Raw genomic sequence first — 23,349 nt, 5'->3', positions numbered from 1 at the left:
ACAAATTTTATTTTCTATTGTTTTAAAACAAACATCTTCCTTCAAAGTTCAAAGATACTTAACAGGTATCTTTGAAGGGGAAATTTACATTTAGGTAAATCTGAATAACATGGCTGATATGCAGATCTAACTGCAACCTACTTTATGTTGGCTGACATTCTCTTTTCAAAAACTCTAAAATAGCTTCAGTTCTTCTAGTCCAGGGTTCTTCAAACTTGGCCCTTTTATGACTTGTGGACTTCAACTGAAGGAACTGGCTGAGGAATTCTGGAAGTTAGTCTACAAGTCATAAAAGGGCCAAGTTTGAAGACCCCTGCTCTAGTCAGTAACAGCCATCTCCTAAGACAGGGGTAGGCAACCTTGGCTCTTTTATGACTCATGGACTTCAACTCCCAGAATTCCTGAGTCAGCTGTGCTGACTCAGGAATTCTGGGAGTTGAAGTCCATGAGTCATAAAAGAGCCGAGGTTGCCTACCCCTGTCCTAAGAGAACATGATTTACAATTGCATTTTCCCCCAAGCTTCTATTTTCTACACTAGTTCAGCGATATCAGATTGTACTCAAAACTTAATTATGTTTAGTAATCCCACGTTTACTATTCTATAACTCAAGGAGGTAGACATATGTAATACTCCTATTAGTCTCACAACAACCACCCTGTGAGGTGAGAAAGAGTGACTGGTCCAAAGTCACAAAACCAGCTTTCATGCCTAAGGACGGACTGCAATTCACAGTCTCCTGGTTCCTAGCCAGTGCCTTCCCTTCTACATAATATACAGCAGGGACTCCTGAGTATTGCTATTTGTGAGCAACTCTCGGTCATGAAAACTGATTTTTTTTAATCTTTTATGGCATCAGATTTTCTTCTGAATGCTTTCCAGATTGTCAGACACCAATAATTCCCAGACAACATGGCCAACAACCATACTGGCTAGGAATTATGGAAATAAAGTTTAACATACTGTATATGGAGGGAACAAGGTTGTTCAAGTGTGGTGCCTGCTAACTTTTTCCAGTGCTGGAACTCATAGTTTCCTGCCAACACCTCACACAAATATACACACATCTTTAAAAATATAGAAGGCACTTCTTCTGTTAATGGAACTGAAATGGTGGGAAACTGTATAGTTTTGAAGGTTATTTTTGGATTAGTACACATGTTCATTGATCATCTGGACATATCCTGGAAAATGCAATCACCATGTGGTTTGCCTATCTTCTTCAAACTGAAAAATCATGACCTCAGTAAAATTTTGATTTATAAAGGCCACTTGTCCATTTGCTTAACTCTCGCACAGCCTACAGGAGAAATTTCAGATAGCTTAACTGGAGAAGGACCAGCATCCTTCATTCCTCTTTCCTATCTCCAGAACTGAATACTAAAATGATGTCATAATATCAGTCCTAACTTACATTGATAATCTAACCACCGTTTTAATCAACTCATCCAGAGTTGCAGAAGAGAAATTGCCTATATGCATCACAATCATATGCTTTCTCATAAACCATGTTGAATAAAATTAACATGGGGACAGCAGCTAACTTCCAGTTAGAAACAACTATTTTGTAGTCTCTCTTATGTTTTCTTCCTCGTGGGCCAATTCAGATAGACAGTGAGTTGATTAACTGCATAAGTACTTCTTTGTGTCCTCTCTTACCCCAATCCCATTCTATACCCTACAAAGAAAGTTCTCACGCATACACCACCGGTGTGTGTATCCATCTTTGTAAAAGTACAGAAGACAATTTGGAGGAACCCAGTGAACTGTTCTCCCTGCCTGATTCATTCAGAAAAGGACGGGTTGATGGACTCCAGCATCTTCAGACATTACCAGGCTTAAGAGAGAACAGGGCACTGGAGTGAATCAACACCTTTCTCCTAACGCAATCCATGTGGTCACACGCATGCTTCTCAGAGCTACCAAGCCACAAGAATTCCTAAAGCTTTTACATCTGCTCTGTGAAATGGAGGGGGTTGCAATCAGCCCACCTCTCCACAGGGCTCACCTCTCCCAGCAACTAATTTATCTCCCTCTGTCAGCAAACAGAGACATTAGCTCATCAGCAGCAATGCAATACCTACCCTGGGGGCAGGGAACCATTAACTCGAAGACTTCTCCGCTACAGGGGCCCCAAGCAGCAGTCAAAGGAAAGCAGGACTGCTCTTGTACCATTTTGGTAGGTCTGAGACATGACAGTCGCCAGTGCAATATATAACAGTGATAAGCAGGAAGCTGAACTGGAGAACATAGACACAGTCATCTGCACAGACTGTAGGAAAACAGTTTTACATGGAAACTCCTTGTTTCCAATGTCTGTATGTCTATAGCAAAGGTGACCCCTTTATGACCTGTGGCCTTCCACTCCCTCCCAGAAGTCCGCAAGTGATAAAAGGGTCATCGTTCCCCCCACGCCTGGTCTAGAGCAAGGAGGCTTTGTCTGGAAATCACTTGGTTTCCCAAAATGGTCCTGGAATCAGCATAACCGTGCAAGTGCTGAGGCCCACCTCCCTGCTCCCAATAAAAATGGAAAGGAGTACATCAGCTTGCACACAAAAGTTTCTCATACTCTTCCTTCTTCCACAGCCTTCCATAAGGAAGAAGAAGAAGGGTGCCTCAGAAGCCTTTAAAGCAGGACTGGGAGGAACATCTACAAGCAGAATATACAATGTGCATTTGGGCAGAGGGGGATGCTCTATTCATATTAATACTAAGAGTGCTCACTGCTGGATGGATTGAAAAGAATGCAAAGGTCCACTCTACTGGGGTTCAAAGGTACAATTACATGCTTATCCTCAACCCAGTAACAGTTCCTGCCTTCAGCTCAGGTTACAGCAGTAGAGATTATAGGAAAAGACTGATTGTGATAATACGCATACAAATGGAATCCTCCATGACTTTCCTAACAGGCTATGAGTTTCCTCCACACAAATGCTGGTACGGCTTTTTCTGGAAGAAGCCGCATTTGCCTTGAATATCCCAGCAAGTTTTCAATGCCATCATCAATATTTCCATGGATAGTCTACTCTAAAGAGTCAAGCAACCAGGTTTCTCAGCAACTCTCCTAGGTAGGGCTCAATAACTACTGTGGCCACCTGGTATGAACACACAAATAAGGAGTCATACGTTTAGGAAATGTCACTATATCATATTAAACAAGCACACCAACCACTGGGTTTCTCATCTCGCTCACAGACTTTTTTTTTTTCTTTGTCTCTGTGAAGCTGTTCTTTAAAAAAAGTTTGAAGAGGCAGAAAAACAGGACGAAATATGTATTTTAAAGATGCTAGTGACTCCTGCAGCTTTGGAATGGAGATCTCCTAGTACTTGGAAAAGAATAAAGTATTTCTGTAAGTCCAGTTCAACATGAACATAAAAGGAATGAATGCTTGCTGGCAAATATCCATGGAAGCCCAGCAGTAAAGCCCCACTTTCTTGACGCAGATTCAGACTGTCCTTGGGCTTGTAAATATCACACTTAACACTGTGACAACAGATCCCAAGAGACCCACAAGCAATACCAAGGAGAGAATGCTCTAGTAGGGCTGGAAAAGTGAGAATGGATAATGAGGTAGAGCTACAAAGGAATTTAGGCACTGATATTTGCCATGGGACGCGGTGGCTCAGTGGGTTAGGACGCTGAACTTGTCGATCGGAAGGTCGGCAGTTTGGCGGGTCGAATCCCGAGTGCCGCGTAGCAGAGTGAGCGCCTGTTACTCGTCCCAGCTTCTGCCCACCTAGCAGTTCGAAAGCACATAAAAATGCAAGTAGAAAAATAGGGACCACTCCGGTGGGAAGGTAACAGCGTTCCGTGCGCCTTTGGCGTCTAGTCATGCCGGCCACATGACCACGGAGACGTCCTCGGACAAGCGCTGGCTCTTCGGCTATGAAACGGAGATGAGCACCGGCCCCTAGAGTCGGAAACGACTAGCACGCATGTGCGGGGGAACCTTTACCTTTACCTATTTGCCAGTGCAAACATTCTTCAGAGCCAAATTTTTTCCTCAGGTAAACAGATGCTTCATCAGTTCATATTTTCATAAAAGGAAAACTACTGCAAGAAATACACACTGCTATAAGTTCCCATAATAAAAAAGGCAACACCAGAATCCCTGCCACGGCTTAGTTTCTCCTTATTTCACTGGATGGAAGCACTGAACATACTCCAGCTAATCTTGAACGCGAAGCTGCTTTAGAACTTGGATTGGAGGGCTTCAGGAAATGTTGGGGCTATGGAAGCAGTAGACTGGGAAGCCAGTTTTGGCAGTGACTTCTATACTACTACTGAGAACAGGTTGACTCAGACTTTTATGTTCTAAGAGTTACTCCACACCAGCCTTTCCAAAATAGCAGTCTCCAGATAGGTTTGAACTACAACTCCAGGACTTTTGAGACAAATTCGAGAAATGTTGGAAAACCAACACAACCCACAGAATGCCACACCAGGAAAGAATGCTCTATAAAGCCATATAGTGGTAAAGTTAGAAGAAACAATGTCAGGAGTGTTAATATTGAGAAAACATTCAATATTCAGAGTAAGGAAGATGACGATGGAAGTATGCAAGATCTATTGGTAGGATGTTGTAGGGGGATCGCTTTGTCTGGTCTACCTAGTGGGGCAGACTCAGAGAGGAGAAGTATAGAAGAAAAGTGAAACTTATGGGCTTTTTAGAAATGGAGTAATCAAATCAGATCATCTTAAGCCTTTAGATGTGAGCAATATTAGATGAGACCCGTAACAGTTTCCACAATACTGAGGAGCTCAAGCCACAACACGGACCACCATTTTGGAACCTATCCTTTGGCATAATGTGACTAGTATGAACATAATACAGCATTTTTCTGGGCCTTCTGAGCGAAGTCTTCACAGTCATAAGACAGTTTAGACATTAAAACAACCAATTCATTGTTCAGGATGACCTACGTATGGTGCAAATGGCTTCCTAGAGAGGAAGAGAAAACTAGCCTTGAAAAACAATACATCCTCACCCCCGATATAGTACTGTACCGCATAACACACAGAGAAGGACAAGCAGTGCGTACAGACCCACCATCCCAGGTGTTACAGGGCAAAGAAAGAGCCTGGCATTCTCAAAGCAAGAAGCAGGAAAATCATAGGACCTGAAGCTGGGCAACAAGCGCACATCAAGAATCCATTAACCTTCCATTTTCTGGCACAATTGAATTCCCTCCCTCCTCCCCACTTCCTTCCTTCTTCACAGACCAAATAAGTCTACAAACTGCCCTCTTCTTGGCTGCATACTTAATCAGGCTGGGCAGGAAGTTCAAGGCTCCAGGGTCTGCCCTATGGACAGGCAGTCTATTCCCAGGCATACATCATCGCTGAGGCCCCACAATCTCCACTCCAAAGAAAGCAGGCAGGTCATGTTCTTTCTACAGTATAAGCCAGCACTTCCCTATTTCCTGCCTGGGTTGAAGTTTCGGTCCTGAAGCCAGCTGCCTCAGACAACACCTGGCTTTTGGCTTCCTTCCTTCACTCTCCACCCACCCTCTGGGCTTTTCCTTTTGCAACTTTCTGCATTTCGTGCTTCTTCATTCCCTGATCTTCCCAAATGATGATGACCTTCCCCATTAGATGTTCCATACCTGCTCGCTGCAGCCAACCTTGAAAGAGGAGTCAAGACTCTGAAGTTGGTTCCCCATTCAAATATCTAGCTCTCCTGTTGAACAGATGTTGTGGAGCCAACTGCTATCTTACTGCTACTAACATTTAAGCAGGGAAGGTTAATGTGATGTGTTGCTTTTAAAGAACTGCATACGTGTACTGAAACTCATCTGTATTGCTCTTATTTGGTGCTACTTTCAGGAGCTGGTATTTGCATTTTACAAATATAGGAATATATATTCACAAGCATTCCAGGAATATCACTATTAGGGCTTTTTCTAGTTTAGCATGTTTGTGTGAGTGTATATGTGTGCATGTGTACTTGCTGACATGCATTCGGGCAAGTAGGCCAGTCTTCCTCAACTGAATTTGAATCCATCAAATTCAACCAACATCTCATCTGGGCCAAAATTATATATGCAGTAATCAAAATGATATAGAAGGACAGTTTGCGGAAGAAGAGCCAAGTCCTCAATGAAAACAAGTTTTAAAGGACAGCAAAAATATCTGGCAGAAACCTGAAAGTCAAAGGGTGATTATATTAGCCTTCAGCATCTCAGGAAGGACCTCAATGTTCTGCCTCTCATCTTGATCAAAAAACCTCACCCCATTACAGTTTCACTTGACTTGTATGATAGGCAGTTCAAAGCATCTGGCATGGATTTCTACCTAGATTTCCAACCCTGGAACAAACTTTCTCCACTTTATAGAGACAAACTCTAAGATCTGGTAGAATCAAACTTCAACAATGAAGTTTGTCAATGATCCCATTCTCAGTAAACAGCAGTTCTGCATCTAGTTTCCAAGCTATCAGACAAATTGGGAAAATGTCCCATACAGGGACATGTACAGCACCTGGGGGAGGCACCTCTTCCATCTAGCCAATGAACTTCCTTGGAAAATGCCCACCTTGCTTCAGCCTTATCTAACAGCAAGGAGTGTATTTTTATCCTGTTTTCCATTTGACCTCAGCAGTCCTCTCTGGTTTTCAGAATTCAGCTTTGGGACAGCTGAACAAGTCGGGCATAAATCATCCCATCTGCTTTTTTCTGTCATCGCCCATTCTCTCATTCTTCTGGAAGGGCAGAGATCTGACATCAATGTCCCGTACAATATCATCATCCTGGCTGTTGGTTTAGGTGATTCTTCAAATAACCTTACTATAGCACATTTTCCCTACTAGGAGAGAGGCACCAGGCACAAGAAAAAGCAGACCACTTGGTATATGATGAACAGAGCCAGGAACCTGAGGAATGGAATTCATCCAGCGTCATACTTCTTGGCAAGTTCTGTCAAGCTAGATATGTCAGAATAAACACAAAAAGCTTGGGCTTCTCCAGCTGTACATGAGTTGCAAGACCACTTTGACACACTGCTGCAATAAGAAAACCAAAAATATTTCATCTACTTGCCAGTGTGTGACTCATACATCTTTCTACTTGCACACTTGAACTGTGCAAAAGTTACAAGCTCACAATGATCTAAACAGACAGCCCAGAACAGTCATACATTCCATGAACCCTCAAGTTCCAGGGCATAGAATTTAATGAGCCAATAGGTTCTGCTGTACTGCAACTGTTTAATGTTTATTTAGTATCTACCCCACAATGCAGAAACCAGACAAATGTTAAACTCCATATTCCTGGAAGACAGCTTCTTCCATCTCTCAAGTCTAGTAGGATGCTCTAACCACATAGACAAAATGAGCTAGATATCTTGATTATTTAGTGTTCTACTGTCTGGAATAAAAGAGCATCTCTGAATATTCTGCAGAAGAGACCACTCAAACAATACAGAAATTTGCCCAACAAATAATTTATTTTTTAAAAAAGTAAGAAGCCTCAATTCTAATTCCTAAAATGATTTATTGGAAACCATCAAATTTCAGAACTATTAATCTCTACTTTTCAGAAAAGAAACTCAGCCTCTTGCTCAGGACTAGGATAACAGCAGAAACTTTAAGAACTTGATAGAGGTAAATTAGCTGTTTGCATCAGACTAAAAGAAGTCATATCTATGCAGAAGATCTACCTGATGAAGAACATAGAAATCAAGCTCCCTCTATATTGGTCAGTCATGTCTTTTATTCTCATCCTTTTAATAGACTTTTGGCTATCTCCCCCCCCCCAATGAATGAATGAATGCACCTGTTCTGTATTTATAGAGGGCTCTACAGCAAGTACTGTAGCTACTGTAGGTTTCTCTACATCTTCCTGGATAACTGCAGTATGGTAGTTAAGGATCGCATTCATGGGAACAGATCTGATGTGGCAATCAAGATCAGTTGATCTTGTTATAACATTCAGAAAGACATTAGATCACCTATAGGTCCTATAGGTAATGCAGCCATTTGACTCTCAGGACATAAAACCCAGTTTTTTAAACAAGAAGAGAGCAATGAACAAGCACTTAAAACCACCATGTACCGTGTTTACCCAAAAATAAGACCCACACACACAGAAAATAAGCACTAACCTGAATTTTTTGGGGTGCTGCTAATATAAGCCCTACTCCAAAACTAAGCCCAGGGGGGTGGCCGTGGCCAGCACAGGAACCAGCAAGCCTGCAGCAACTGCAGCCAATGCAGATAAGTCCAAGCGCAGAGGCCAAAGTGGGGGGTGGGGAAGGTGATCCAGTCTCCCTCTGGGCAAAAAAGTGTTTAGAGGCCTATGGGGTGTTTGGAAACAGAGCGAATTGCTCCATTTCCAAGCGCCCCATAAGTGCCTAAACATTTTTCACCCGGATGGAGAACTGACGGGAGACTGGAAGCTTCGTCTGCTTGCAAAAGGGAAAAGTGTGGCAGATGGAGGGAGGCGGCAGGGGGGGGCTTGCACCGCCCGGTTCTTCAGCTTCTCCCGCCTGTCCGCGCCGCTCTCCTCACCTGAAGACCCGTTCCGCCAGTGCTGCCCTCACCTCCCCAGCGTCTGCCCTGTAAGCCGTTGTGGCCGCGGGCAAGCAGACGATAGGAGGGAGCAGGCGGCCAGCTGCAAAGTCAGATATCTCCCAAAAATAAGCCCTGATAGGTCTTTTGGTCCCCAAAAAATGTATTGTAAAACCCTGTCTTATTTTTGGGGAAACACAGTAATTACAGGCCTCAAAAAGCATTTTGAGATAGAATAAGGAATAAAACTATATTTCTAAGCTGTTACTGCATACAACCACATATATCAGTATGAAACTGGTCAGAGGCAGCATCCCAATGTATTTATTTGTAGTTTTCAGGTAAGATGTAACTGAATTTTAAAGATATAAAACCTTAAGACAATAAACAAACATATCATATTTTAATTATATGACCATAAGCTGCCTAGAGTTACCTCAGCAAGATGGCTGGCTTAGAAGTTTCATAATAAATAAATATTTTTTTTAAAAAAAGATACCATGCTCTGACCACTGCGGTTTGCTTATAAATCAAAGCTAAAGGAACAACACAGCATTACTACTCTTGTAGATTTTTGAAAGGTCAAGAGGTTTACAAATTAGGCTAAAGTTGTCTAAAAGTTACTGAATCACAGAAGAAACCTTGTATATTACAGCAGGAAATGCTTTTTAAAAATTCATTGTGCATTCCTCCTCACTCCTATCTGAAGCCAGACTTGGGGCTAACTAAGCTGCATGACTTTGTCTGAGCTAGAAGTAAGGAACGAGTTAAGAGAATAGGCCACCCAGTTCTAGTTTCCATCAGATACCAGGTAATTCACGTAGAAAGGATGACTTTAGCTAAGGTATAATTTAAAACTTAATTTCAGTTGAACTGGCCTATACTTTTGGGAGCCTGTACAAAAAGTTAGCCGAATACGTAATACATAATACAAATCCACTCCTAATATCTGAAGCGGAATGCCTGCTCCAATAGCATCTCCCATTATCCTTCACTTCTTTCTCTACTACTTATGCCAACAATTGCAGGAAAGAAGCCCACACACATAGCAGAGTTGGGTGGAGATGCTAAAGAACGTAACTGCCTCTTCCAAGAAAGACCCCCATTCATCTTTGCAGAATCACTCATTAAAATATTAAAGAGCTGCTTCTGCTTTTGGCTGCATCTCCATTCAAGATATCAGCTATACTGCCTTCACTAAACTGGTCTGATTAAGCTATTCTTTCCCATCCTCATGCCATTAACCACGAGCTATGCAGGCCAAGGACAGAGGGAACAGAGAACTAAGGGGAAGTCAGCTCCCCAAGCAGAGTGTACTAGTCAAGCTCTGCTCTTCAACAAAGCCATCCCGGAACAGATGGGCTCTAGAAATCCATTTCAGTCATCCTGGGCCAAGAATTCCTTAGAATCACAACTCCAAAAGGGAACTCACTTCACTTTCAGACAGTAGTAACTGACTGCCTTCCTAGTCATTTATGGGTAAGTACTAAGAACTGGATCTGGATTATTTGAAAGACAATTATTCCCATGTTAAACTTGAACCAACTTTCTGATCTTCAAGGATCATTCTTCAGAGTTCAAAGGACAAAACATGTGAAAAGTATGCACAATCTTTCACCACGTTATTCTGTTTTGGAACACCTATTCAGTCTGGTAAAAAAAAGATTACAGTGGTTAGGTTGCAGGGGTAGGCAACCTTGGCTCTTTTATGACTCGTGGACTTCAGCTCCCAGAATTCCTGAGCCAGCTGGCTCAGAAATTCTGGGAGCTGAAATCCACGAGTCATAAAAGAGCCAAGGTTGCCTACCCCTGTCTAGGGTCTAACGCAGGGGTAGGCAACCTCGGCTCTTTTATGACTCATGGATTTCAATTCCCAAAATTCCTGAGTCAGCTATGTTGACTCAGGAATTCTGGGAGTTGAAGTCCATGAGTCATAAAATAGCCGAGGTTGCCTACCCCTGGGTTAGAGGCATCTAATCCAAAAAGTGCACCTGGTCTTGGAATAAGACATTCTGCCTAAGAAGCACTACAGAAACCATAACCTCAGAGAGCAGTCCCAAAAGAGGACTCCTATACTTAAAAATGGAACAGTTTTCTATATATTTCCATTTTTCATTCTTCTTCCAAATGCCTGTAAAACCTAAGAGCCATAGGCAAAGCATTGTGTTGTCCAAGCTAGCATTTCTAAAATAAGCAAACCAGAAACAAAAATAAATTATACAGTTTATTACAGTGGTAATAAAATTATTACAAACAATGCTATGAAGCTGCAAAGTATCAATTCCTCTTCATATTTTTGCTCCTAGAACAAGGCTCAGGTTTCAGGAAAGCTAAAATTCATATTCTCCCAAACCAAGAGGATCACATCTATTAATCAATCAAGCTGAACAATATGAACCATATTCTGGAATAGCCATATTTGGTTCTTAGATATTCCCCACCTATATAATATAGCTGCCTATATAATATTTGAAACGGAGATGAGCACCGGCCCCTAGAGTTGGAAACGACTAGCATGCATGTGCGGGGGAATCTTTACCTTTTATAATATATAGTTTAGCTGTTGCCATTCTGTTTTCTTTTACAGGAATAAAGCTGCTATAGAAACTTGTATGTGGTCACATCTACTGAAACCTCTAAATATGCTAGGCAGTCCTGCACACATGACTCAGCCTATGTTCAATATCTCACAAATCTTTTACTAATACTTGAATGAGACATGCCAAGTGCATTCCACTATTTGCAGTCCACTATTTATTTTCCATGCCAGAAGTTTCTGCATTTTGTGCCCTGAAACCTGTCTTCTGCCCTATGTTTTTACTCATATCATACTTGGGGTACTACAGCCATCAAGATCAGGGGTTTTCAAACTGTTTTAGACCAAGAAGCTGGTTAAAGATAATTTTTCCAGCATTTCTAATCAAGAAGTAAAGCAGTAGTAGTGTGCTTGCTTCAGCAGCACATATACTAAAATTGTAATGATATAGATATGATTAGCATGGCCCCTTCACATGGATTAAGTTTCCATTTAAAAAGAAAGAAAGAGGCAAAACTCTAGTGACAGAATATTGGCAACGGAGCATATTATTTTGTCCTTAGTCTTACAAAAGTCCATCAAGTTCTCACATACCGTCTGAGTTTTATGAAACAAAGGTTTTCCTGAACTACAAATCCCAAAGTCCTCACTAAGATCACACTGGCTGAGAATTGCATTTCAGTTTCCTTCAGAAAGCAACAAGTTTCACCTTCAAATAGCTCTATTGCCCCTTTCCTCTTTGTTATGAGCCTCAACCTGGTCCATGCAGTCATAGAATATCCAGCTTGACTGAAAGGCATCTTTATTAATGCCTTATTAATTTTTAACAGAAAAAATCCTGACTTAATCATTCCTGATACGTCATAATTGTCATATCTGACCAACTCCTTCCGGAAGTTGCACAAATTTCCCAGCATTTATTAAGCAGAAAAGGAAATTAACATTTTTTAACCAAGAAGAGGAAAGCATATATTGGAAAAATAAAGACATCCTTTTTGGAAGGACAAAAGTAAAATGAGGCAACTCTAGTGGAAATACTGTATGTAATACTGCCAGAATCAGCAATGAATCCTTGAACCATATTCCCTCTGAAGCTTGCCAAAATAGACACTGGTGCTCTGCCAGAACACAGGCCAGTGGTAACCATCTACCTTTGCCCAAGGAAGGAAGGAAGGAAGGAAGGAAGGAAGGAAGGAAGGAAGGAAGGAGGGAGGGAGGGAGGGAGGGAGGGAGGGAGGGAAGGAAGGAAGGAAGGAAGGAAGGAAGGAAGGAAGGAAGGAAGGGATACTATTCTTAGCCATGATGCCTGCTGGCAAATGCAGTGAGCCACAACAGTACAGGAAGCAAAGTTTTCCCAAGGCCTGACCACTAAAGAAGGGCCCACCTCGCTCGCAAAAGGGATGGGCTGCTGTGGCACGCTAGGGCCAAGGAGAGGGGCTGCAACTCTTGTCTGGTATGCTTGTGGGAGGCACTAGCTGGGGTCTCGCCACAGAACAGCTCTACCCTGTCTAGGCTGGGGCTTTGTTGAGAGCTGGCTGTGAGCCAAGAGAAATCTTTTTCCAAAACGAGAGAGGGAGGGAGTGGGAATAGCTGGGGCTGTTTCAGCAGAAAAACCTCCTAGCAGGAAAGCAGAGCTCATTCCCCTGAGATGGGCTAGAGAAAGAACGCTTTTGCAAGAATAGCCAAGCAGAGAAGATAAACAGGACTGCCCCAGACAAACCAAACTGGAAAGAAAGAGGTGCTCCAGAGGGTGAGAGGCACAAAAACAAAACTTAGGAGCGGGTTTGCATGGGGAGATGGTGTCTGGCTCTGGGAGACTTCATGGTGCCCTTCTCCAGCCCTGAGGGCTTCTAGCTCATAAAGAAACCTTCTGCTTTGCCAAAGAGCTGCAGGCGTCAGCGGTGGCTGCATTCCTAGGCTTATAAGGCAATTCCAAGGAGAGGGGGGGGGAATTGTCTGCAAGCCATCCAGTGACAGCTTTGTAAGCAGCCAAATCAACCCCAGAGAGGCACTTTCAGGTCAAGAATGATCCACAGTGGGTGACAGTAAGATGGCCCTCCAAGCCCAGAAACAAAGCCCAAGGTACACTTAATAATGAACAAAAGGAAACACTGAGAAAATACCTGTGGATCCCAAGGGGCGGTTGGTTACTAATCTTAACAATAAAGCAGACTTCGTGGCACTTGCTCTCTGGCAGAAACCTTCTTCGTGATTTTTGTTTTTTTTCTTGGAGCGGGGATGTCAGTCCCAGGAAGTACAGACAAGCCCATTAGTTTTCTTAGTGAAATTTATAAGAAATGGTCCATCTTTGCTTTCTTCACAGTAGATGGAGAGACTGATTTGCCCAAAGTCACCCGGTTGGCTTTGTGCCTAAGGCAAGACTTAGAATTCATCATCACCTGGATTTAATCCCAATATCAAACCGGCCCTTCCTGCATTCGTTATTGCCTTATAAAGAGACAGTTGAGATTTCTGCATAAGGCATGAGAAGCCAAGGCATTTAAAAAGTATTCATCTTAATGCTGTTTTGCCAAATTGCAACTGCACTGGTATTTGAACTGAACATTCCCCAAAGATGGTTCTTTGTCATCTCAAACCCTACTTGCAGCTCAGAAAGTTTTGCCATGCTGATTGGTAATATTGAGAGCTAGAGTCCCAATATATCTGCTTGGTGGCTTATGTAAGCAGAAAGGATTAGTATAAATAATCAATAAAATAAATGCCGGAGAGTGCCAGTTTAGTAAGACCTTATTTGTACTGTCTTGTGGCTTCTCTGCCCACAGCCTCTAGCAGGAAAGCTAATCTGTAGGCTTTCCTGTAGAATATGTGGGGGGGGGGGAAATGAACAGGGAAAGTGAGAGTGGCTCCTATATATTTCATTTTGGAGATGCAGAGACTGAGCTTAGAGCCAGTAATCTACAAAAAGATCTTCTGGAAAAAAGACGCTGTGCATCTTATTCTTATCCTGCTACAAAACTCAGTCTTATTTTGCCTAAGTGGAAACCTCATGAATTTGCAAAATGGAACCTAAAAAAAGCCCAAGCCCAACAGCTGGAAAAAAAACACCCCAAGATTGATTAACTACCAACAAGTAACAGCTGCCAGTAATGTGTCAAACAGAAACTGCTGCCCTCTGGATCAACTAAATTACACATCTTGCCAACACATTTGGAACTGCAGGCATGTGTATTCATATTACCACAATCCCTTCCTGTACTGCTATCTCCACCTAGCCACATGGCAAGAGCTATTGCCACAGATTCAAAAATAGTGTGTGGGAGCTTCAAGAGCCCGATATCAAGTGACAGCCTAAATGCCGAGGACCTTCTCATTACATCATGGGAGCAATCCAAACTGGCAGTTTCCTGAGGGAAGGGCCTTGCTTGGTTTGGTGAGCAAAAGACAAGCCCACAACTTGCTGTGAACATTTTAACTCCAATGTTTGCAACCAAAACGATGAAGTAACACGGTCATTGCAATGTCTCAATATCCTCCAAAGCGTGCATGGTAGAGGGAGAAATGAAAAATACAACAGTTCCGCTAACGGGGCTTTAGATGATATTACTTACCCTGGAAATGGAGAGTGGCATATTGAAGTCCTTGCCACCCTGCAGTCTGAACCCCCATGGTGCTGGCCCATCCAGAAGAACCTTGTACGAGTCCATGTCACTCATGTCTAAGGGGTTAGAAAATATTAACTTAATAGTTACACAAAACAGTAGAAACGAGAAATACCTAGCAGGCAGAAGAGGTGTGGTGCCAAAGGGTGAGCAAATGATAGCATGCTGCAGAGCAAGATCTTAGAACTTTGCTATTTTATGCAAATATCCTTGCCCAATTGCTGCACTATTAAACTTCTTCCATTTGCTCCAGAGCTAGTTTCATTCCCCACCCACTTCTTTACAGAAAATTCCCACAAGCTTTTCTTGTCCAAAAATACATTGGAAGCCAGTTACTAGAAGCCAAGGTGCTTCTCTTCCAAGTTGTATTTCCAACAGCCTTAATGCACGGGAGCTTCAGACATTTTGGGTCAATTTACATGGTGTTTGAATCGGCTTGTTTTATATTCCTATCAATTTTGCTCAGGTTTTATTAAGTACCTGGAGTAGTTGCATAAATAAGGCTGCTATATACCTAGGCACTAAATTTACTCCTGGACAGGAACAAATGGGTGGTAGACTTTCTTCTTAAAAAAAAAAGTTTCACATGCATATATATAATTAAAAAGAACAGAAAAGGAAAACAATAAAAAACAAAACAAAATGTATGTGTGTGTGAAGCACCTCTTATGCATGCATTTACATGATTAGAGTACATGATTATCATATTTCATTAGAACTACTATATCCATGCATAATCTACATCTGTAAACAACTTCATAATTCCAAGTAACATCATGTCTTCAATCCATTAAGTGATTGGGGCCATAAATAATTGCTTCCAATATGAAAAGGCAAGACTTTAGCAATCAGAAAAATACAGAAAATCCATTTTTGTTGCTCAGCCATCACTTCCATGTAATAGGTACATAGTTCAAAAGAGTACTGATGACCAAACCATTAAAACCTGTCTCAAAGTCAGCTGAATATGTGGGATGATATTTTGTCAGAAGATACCAATTTTAAAGGTAAAGGTAAAGGTTCCCCCGCACATGCGTGCTAGTCGTTTCCGACTCTAGGGGCCGGTGCTCATCTCCGTTTCAAAGCCGAAGAGCCAGCGCTTGTCCGAGGACGTCTCCGTGGTCATGTGGCCGGCATGACTAGACGCCAAAGGCGCACGGAACGCTGTTACCTTCCCACCGTAATGGTCCCTATTTTTCTACTTGCATTTTTACGTGCTTTCGAACTGCTAGGTTGGCAGAAGCTGGGACGAGTAACAGGTGCTCACTCTGTTACGCGGCACTCGGGATTCGACCCGCCAAACTGCCGACCATCTGCAAAAATCTATACTTCTCATGGCATCTCCAACAACACTCTCCTTTTGTAATGGGACCCAATCAGTATGAAAGATCTAAGATTTAATGAAATTTTCAGTAAAGGTGTTTGGACACTTTCCCACTGTTTAGGCAAAATGGAAATCTGCCAACTCCTTGTTCCATTCACTTTTTTAAAAGCATGGGTTAAATTTATCAACAAGGTGTATTTTAAAAAACCTTAATTTGGGGGATTTTTCTCTCTAATAATGTAGGTGTCCCTGAAGCTGAAAATGGCAGTTATGTAAAGACCTAGTGATTCAATTTATTTAACTCAGTATGACTGTTTCTCCCCGCATACCTCAAATCAATCCAGTTTAAGCCAACTTCCTATCTCCCCTATCAAAATAGGATGCAACAGCACCTCCAATTCTAGAGCAGTGTTTTACAACCTTGACAGCTGGAAGATATATGCACTTTAACACTTAGAATTCCCCAACCAGCATGTTGGCTGGGAAATTCTGGAAATTGAATTCCATGCATTTTCAAATTGCCATAGTTGAGAAACTGTGATTGATCGATCAAGACAAACACTGTCTTTACTGACAACCAACTTCCCATTCATAAATAAATTTACATTTAATAAATTTATTTACAAATTTAATGTGGAGAAAAGCAAAGTTTTACACAGCTAAGAAAAACTAAAAGTACAAGTATAAATTAGGCAAGGCCTGGCTCAAAAACACTAACTGTGAGAGGGACCTTGAAGTCCTAGTGGACAATCACTTAAAAAGAAGATATGGCTTAGATATGGCTATCCCTTATCTCCTTACAACATAAGCTGATTAAAACCTCCTCCCTGCACTGTAAGCAGGAAAGGTTTCCTCTGAACACAAAGCCCTTCCTTTGCCTCCTCCATTTCCCACAGGCGGTGCGTTGTCTATATAAGGCAAGCATTGCTGTCATGTTCCAAGGCTTGCTCATCAAGGCTGCAGCACTCACTGGGAACACTCCCAAGTGTCAGCTTGGTTCTTATTTGATTTAACAGAAATCAGGCCAAATCAGAAGGAGAAAGGAAAAATGTACTCCCACACCCAAAACATGGCTTTCTTTTAAGGCGGGATAGTTGGGAATGTATATCGTGAAGACCAACAGGGAGGGGGGGAGTATAATGACACCCCCCCATCCGCTCCCTGAGAAAAAATTCTGGCAGCACACTAGCTTGAACCATCCTTTCCTTGCGCCCTTGGGGTGCTTCAGCTTGAAACATTTCCAAGAGTTTAATGTCTTCTCTCCTTGGGAATCGCAGAGGAACATGCTTTGCTGGAAGAATCTGAGAGCCTAGATTTCTCCCACCTCCTCCCAAACCTGAGTTGGCAAAACATGCCTGGACGGGCAGGAGGAATGTCTTATGCCTCATAACAAGAGCTCAGTCATCAGTTATTTGTCTGCCTGGTGCAAGGTTTCTACAGCATTCTTAGATTCACCGGAGCATCCCCAGCCAAAAGTACCAGGGTAAAGAGTGGTAGCATCCTGTGTTATACAGCTCTTGCAGTCTCAGGCTACCTCTATGCTTCTCAACCTTTGTAGCTTTAAGATGTCTGGACTTCAACTCCCAGAATTCCCCAGTAAGTCTTTTAGGACTTTTTACTTATGGGGTCCCTGGTGCTCTCTGAGCTTGATTGCTTTCTTGCAGATGTTTCATTATCAACTAGGTAACATCATAAGTGCAAGTAAGGGAGTGGGCTTTGCTCTCATTTTATATACTAATGGCTTGCTCTGTCACTCTTCATGGGAGTGGACTTGGTGGTTCCTTGACTGGGCTGGTGTTTAGTGTTAGCTTGTTTGTCTGAGTTAGTAGTTTCTTGATTGGAGTATTGTTTGCTTTGTAGTTAGAAAACTACAATAATATAGTCAGCTGTCCTTGTGATAAAACATACTGGATATGGAGAAATAAAGGTGAATCAAGGCATTGAGAAAAAGAAAGGCTCTGTCTAAATGCAGGGAAACACTAGTAAGCAGAGAAAGGTTTTCATACTGTAAAATTTCTGCCTTATTCATCTCTATGCTTTTCTCGGTAGTGACCAAGTTTTGAAGCAATGTGTCAGTTAGATAGGGTAACATACCTACATACACCAACAGGCACTGCTAGGATTTGTATGCTGAAAAGGAAGGAGACAGGAACCACAGAGATTCCAGAAAGAGACTCTGCTTCCCTCAAACACTCTGGCATTTTTAAAGAATAACAAATGTGTTTACATGAATCAGAAATCACTTCATCTGTGTTATTCTAAACCAGGGGTAGGCAACCTTGGCTCTTTTATGACTCGTGGACTTCAACTCCCAGAATTCCTGAGCCAGCTATGCTGAGGAGAAAGTGAGGGTTTCCAAGCTGAACCATGCTGGCTCAGGAATTCTGGGAGTTGAAGTCCACGACATAAAAGAGCCAAGGTTGCCTACCCCTGTTCTAAACTAACAGACATACATATCTGTACTGGCTGGGAGGAAGGTATGAAGTGTTGAGATTAGCATTAAGGTTGAAATGAAGAAATTATATTCAAACAGGCTTAACAATCTTTTAAGAGCCGATAGGCACATTTGAAATTTTGTGTACATGTTACTAGTGTTTTCCCAAAATGGCTGTCTTGATATGAATATCTAATCATAAAATATTCATTTATCAAAAAGTAAACCGACAAATTTATTTCCACAATTCATCCCAAATGGATGCTTTCCACAACCCATTTTTTGGTCTTTTTTCTGACCTTGTTATTATAAAGAAGAATGGGCTGTAACAATCCACCATTTTTATTTTTTATCTATAAGGGATTCTGTAAGTAAAGATAATGCTAAAGCAATTGTGGACACACTGCAAACACAAGAATCTATAAGAGAATAAATTGTGACAAAGGTGTCGTAACATCATCATGCAAATGATATGATTGATATACCTCAAAAGACCTCATGATGCAAGCACAGAATTTTGTCATCTGTATGATGATATTATGACACAGGTTTATTTTGGTGTCACAATAGATACCTTTAATTTAGTTTTAATTGTATATCTAGATATTGTCAGCCACTCAGAGTGGATGCCCATAATATATCTAATACATGGCTAGGCCTACAGTCTTGAGAGTTGCAAACAATGTGGAATTTGCTCTGACCTTGATTCTGCAGTTATTTTACAGCAGTTTCCAAAATTCCCACTCCAAATGCACTGTGGCTGAATAGCAATAGCACTTAGACTTACATACTGCTCCATAGTGCTTTACACTTTACAGCACTGTTTACTATGTCAGTATATTGTCCCCCAACAATCTGGGTCCTCATTTTACTGACCTCAGAAGGATGGAAGACTGAGTCAACCTTGAGCCGGTCAGGATTGAACTCCAGGCTGTGTCCTCCTACAGCCTTCCCAAATGTCCTGGTTGCCTGTCCCTGTGCTTTAAATTTAGAATCTTTCAAAAACTTAGGTCAGGCAAGGCAGAGTAATTGACAGGCACTAAGAAAGTTCCAATAGAAGAGAATATCTGTAACTCTGAAGTGAACTGTGGAATTCTTGGTGCTCTCTGAGGTTGGTTGTTTTACTGAACAAACATTTCATTGCTGAAATACTACATGCATTGATGATGTTACCTAGTTAGGGAATGAAACATCTGAAAGCAAACAACCAAGCTCAGAGGGCACCAAGAACTCCACCCAGGAAGTTGACCATAGCATAGCATCTACTGGCAACCACGCTGACAAGGAGATTTTATTTATTTATTTATTAATGGGATTTATATCCTGCCCTATCTCCCGAGGGACTCAGGGCGGCTAACAACAACAAACTTAAAGGTCTCTGTACAGTAAATTAAAAATAAAATTTGAAATAAATTAAAATAAATTAAAGAATAGAGTTAGAATTTTAAATATAATTAAAATCCCTGTCAGTCTAGGTCAGCCAGGTGGAAAAGGAGTGTCTTGAGGCTGCGGCGAAAGGACTGGAGATCTTGGGCCATCCGAAGCTCAGGGGGGAGCTGGTTCCACAGGGCTGGCGCTCCCACAGAGAAGGCTCTTCCCCTGGGGGTCGCAAGCTGACATTGTCTAGCCGACGGTACCCTGAGGAGGCCTTCTCTGTGTGAGCGTACTGGGCGATGAGAATTCGTTCCCGGCAGCAGATGGTCCTGCAAGTATCCCGGGCCTAAGCCATGTAGGGCTTTAAAGGTAAGAACCAGCACCTTAAATCTCACCCGGAGGGCAACCGGTAGCCAATGCAGCTCACGCAGGAGGGGTGTAATATGGGAGTATCGGGGTGCTCCCATCACTACCCGTGCAGCTGCACTCTGCACCAGTTGAAGCCTCCGGGTGGTCTTCAAGGGCAGCCCCATGTAGACAGCATTAGAATAGTCTATACGGGAGGTAACGACATACCAACATCATGAGACAAACTCTATCCCATCAGACATACAGTACGTACATAAGTCACAGAGTTCATTTAATGAGGTCAGTCACACATTTCATCACTTTTGCTTCCCCTTCTCGATCCCCATTAGAATCCCTAATGATCCAAGGATCCTAAAGCAGAATACAAACCTAACCTGGAAAGCTAATCAATCCACCAGTAGGCATTAACTAAAATGGAATCTGGGTAAGATTGAGGGCAAGAGAAGAAGGGGACGACAGAGAATGAGGTGGCTGGATGGAGTCACTGAAGCAGTAGGCGTACGCTTAAATGGACTCCAGAAGATGGTAGAGGACAGGAAGGCCTGGAGGAACGTTTTTCCATGGGGTCGCAATGGTCGGACACGACTTCGCAACTAACAACAACAAGGGAATAAGGAGAGGCTTCTGCCTTGAAGCAGAAGAGAATAAAATTACTCATGCACTATTACACTGTCTTGAAAGTAAAAACACTCAGCAACACTGGAGCCCACTGTACTAGTAAAAAAAAGGCAGATACTTTTCCATATATTTACCAGCACTAAAGAAAAAGTCTTATCGAATTTTAGTTTTTAATATGTAGCCTCCAATTCCTTTGCAAAGTTTAACACAAAAATACTCCTCTGTAATAAAACTTTTAGAAATAAAAATAAATATTTTAGAAATAAAAAGAAATGTCCCTTCACATTACCTAGCTGAGAGTGATCCAATGGTTTTTTGTTTTGCACACAAATCCCTCAACTTCAAGGAAGTAAGTTCGGTCCCAGGAGATAGCATGTTTAAAATCCCTAATATTGGCAAAGATCAGAACTTTTATCGTTTCTTTTCAGAGTAAAGTTACTTTGGAGTGGAGGGCAATGGAAGACATGGAGAATGATTAGGCTTTCTTTCTCTTTTTTTAACCCTGCACATCTCCAGAAGTTTATTCATTATGTGGATTCAGCTGGCAGTTCTCCCAAATGGAAAGAACCAGATGAGCAATAGCCAGGGAGTATTAATCCCAACTCCAACCCCATTTGGAAATCTTTTTCCTCACTAATCTTGTTGTTTAAGATAAATGATTTAATAATGCAGTAGCATTAAAAAAATGTCCTTAAAATTAAGAAATAGTTTTGACACTTAGGAACTCAACTTTCTTTTGGTTAGGGTGTCCCTTCACATCACAGTTGATGTCAGAGTAAGAAAGAAACACACATATATAAGCATGTCATTTAATTTATTTGTTCCCCTAGAATAATTTCTTTAAGCTATCAAAACAAGAACCCCACTGGATAAGATCAAAAGATCATTTTGCTCAGAATCCTGTTTCTTGTTCGTGGGCACACAAACGTTTCTAAAACTCCATTAAAGAACAACTAAGATTCTTCTTACTTTCTTGTTTTCAGAGATATACTGTTTGCGTGGAGGGGGTATTTATCACAACATCCCTTCCAAATCTATTCACAATCAGATTTTTTTAAAAAAAATTCCTATAGTTAAAATGCCAGAAAAGAGCTATGCGTTACCATCTTAATAGCACCCCAGCTCAGGTCCACTACAAAAGCCAAACTATATCACAGCTTGCCTGGAGTTGGGTTCTTCTAAATACCGCTAGCACCCATACAATTAAAATAATGTATTAAGTTTGAGCACAAAGATACTGTATATAAAAGACAACACGGAAAGGTCCATATGCTAGGAGGCAACCTGTGACAGACTACTACTGTATACAGGAGACTTCCCCACCTTGGGACAGTCCAGATGCATTGGGCAACAGAACTCCCATCATCCATAACCAATGGCATCGACGGCTGGTGCGAGGGATATAGTCCAACAGACCGAAATAGCTAATTTCAGGGAAGGGTAATGTTCACGTTTCCTCCCTTCACGAAAAGCCCCTGAAGCCACTTTCTCCTTCGGCCGCAGCAGGACCAAAAAAAGCCCGATCCCTTCCCCAATTGAGAGGAGAGCCTGCCGTCGTCTGCAGCCCCGCTCACGCCCAGAAAACGGGCGTTCCGATCCGGCAAAGGAAGCCGGGAAAGCCGGTAACATCCAGGAGCTAAGATCATGCCCATCGCAGCAGACGCCACAAGGGCCGCGGAACACCCCCCCCCCCACACACACACACACACTCCCACCCCCACCCCACCCCCGACGGTGTCGCAGCAACCCGGACTCGGGCGCGCTTGCAACGGTGCTCGGAGGGAAGGATAGTAGATGACTTACTCGGGACGCCCGGCTCTGTTCCACCTCCGGGACACGCGCCGAAGATGCGGGGTGGGGAGGAGGGGAGAGATGCGAGAAAGTGAGCGAGGAAAGCAAGCGGGACCCAGCGCCGTTTGCTCCAGGACGCTCACTTTGCCCCGCTACCAGGCGATCCGGGCTACAACCGAGATACCAAGTCACGTCCCGGTACTTACTACACTGGCCAGGCGCGCGCGCCCCACCCCACCCCCCCCCGTCCCCACCCCCGAGGCTATGCCAGAGCTCCCCCAGGAAAGGCCAAATCTCCCGCCTTCCCGTCTCCCGCATAAAATGGGCTACCTACCTGCAGGGCAGTCTCTCCGCCTCAGCTCGCGGAGGGGCCACTGAAGTTCCAGCGCACTCGCCGCCGCGCAGACGAGAGCGAGCCTTATATATATCTCTCTCGCGCTCCTCTCGGGCCGGATAGAACAGCCCCGCCTACCTCCCCATTCAGCCAAATCCCTTGAGCCGCCGTTTGCTAGGAGCGCATGCGCGGCGGTGGGAAGCCCCTCCTCGGCCCGAAGGCTCCCCCTGGAGTCGCTGCTGGGGGTGATGTAGCCGGGGAGGGTGAGGCGTGGGCGCCGGCGGTGACTTCAAGCGGGACTGGATCAGCAGGAAAGGCGATCCCGTTTGGGGGAGAGGTGGGGCGCGCAGGGTTGACATTCCGCTAGCCCAGGGGTAGGCAACCTCGGCTCTTTTATGACTCATGGACTTCAATTCCCGGAATTCCTCAGCCAGCGTATGCTG

General features: G+C 42.9%; 1 protein-coding gene across 5 annotated transcripts in view; it reads right to left on the bottom strand.

Moving 5' to 3' along the window:
* The window catches only part of PDLIM7 (PDZ and LIM domain 7), a 59,863-nt gene extending 36,853 nt beyond the window's left edge, over positions 1 to 23,010 (bottom strand). The window contains exons 1-2 of one of the 5 annotated variants that reach the window (XM_081317378.1): positions 22,907 to 23,010; positions 14,612 to 14,718 (exon numbers count right to left, since the gene is read on the bottom strand). In XM_081317378.1, the coding sequence (XP_081173504.1) occupies positions 14,612 to 14,716 (105 nt within the window). In that variant the 5' untranslated portion in view covers positions 14,717 to 14,718; positions 22,907 to 23,010. Of the gene's footprint in view, positions 1 to 14,611; positions 16,419 to 22,584; positions 22,604 to 22,906 lie in introns of those variants that run through there. The other 4 variants (XM_081317379.1, XM_081317380.1, XM_081317381.1 and 1 more) reach the window with 4 other exon arrangements.
* Between the last annotated feature and the right edge of the window lie 339 nt (positions 23,011 to 23,349).

Source organism: Vipera berus, assembly GCF_964194415.1.
Source record: "Vipera berus genome assembly, chromosome: 2".
Classification (NCBI taxonomy): Eukaryota; Metazoa; Chordata; class Lepidosauria; order Squamata; family Viperidae; genus Vipera; species Vipera berus.
This window is presented reverse-complemented; position numbering and strand designations above follow the sequence as displayed.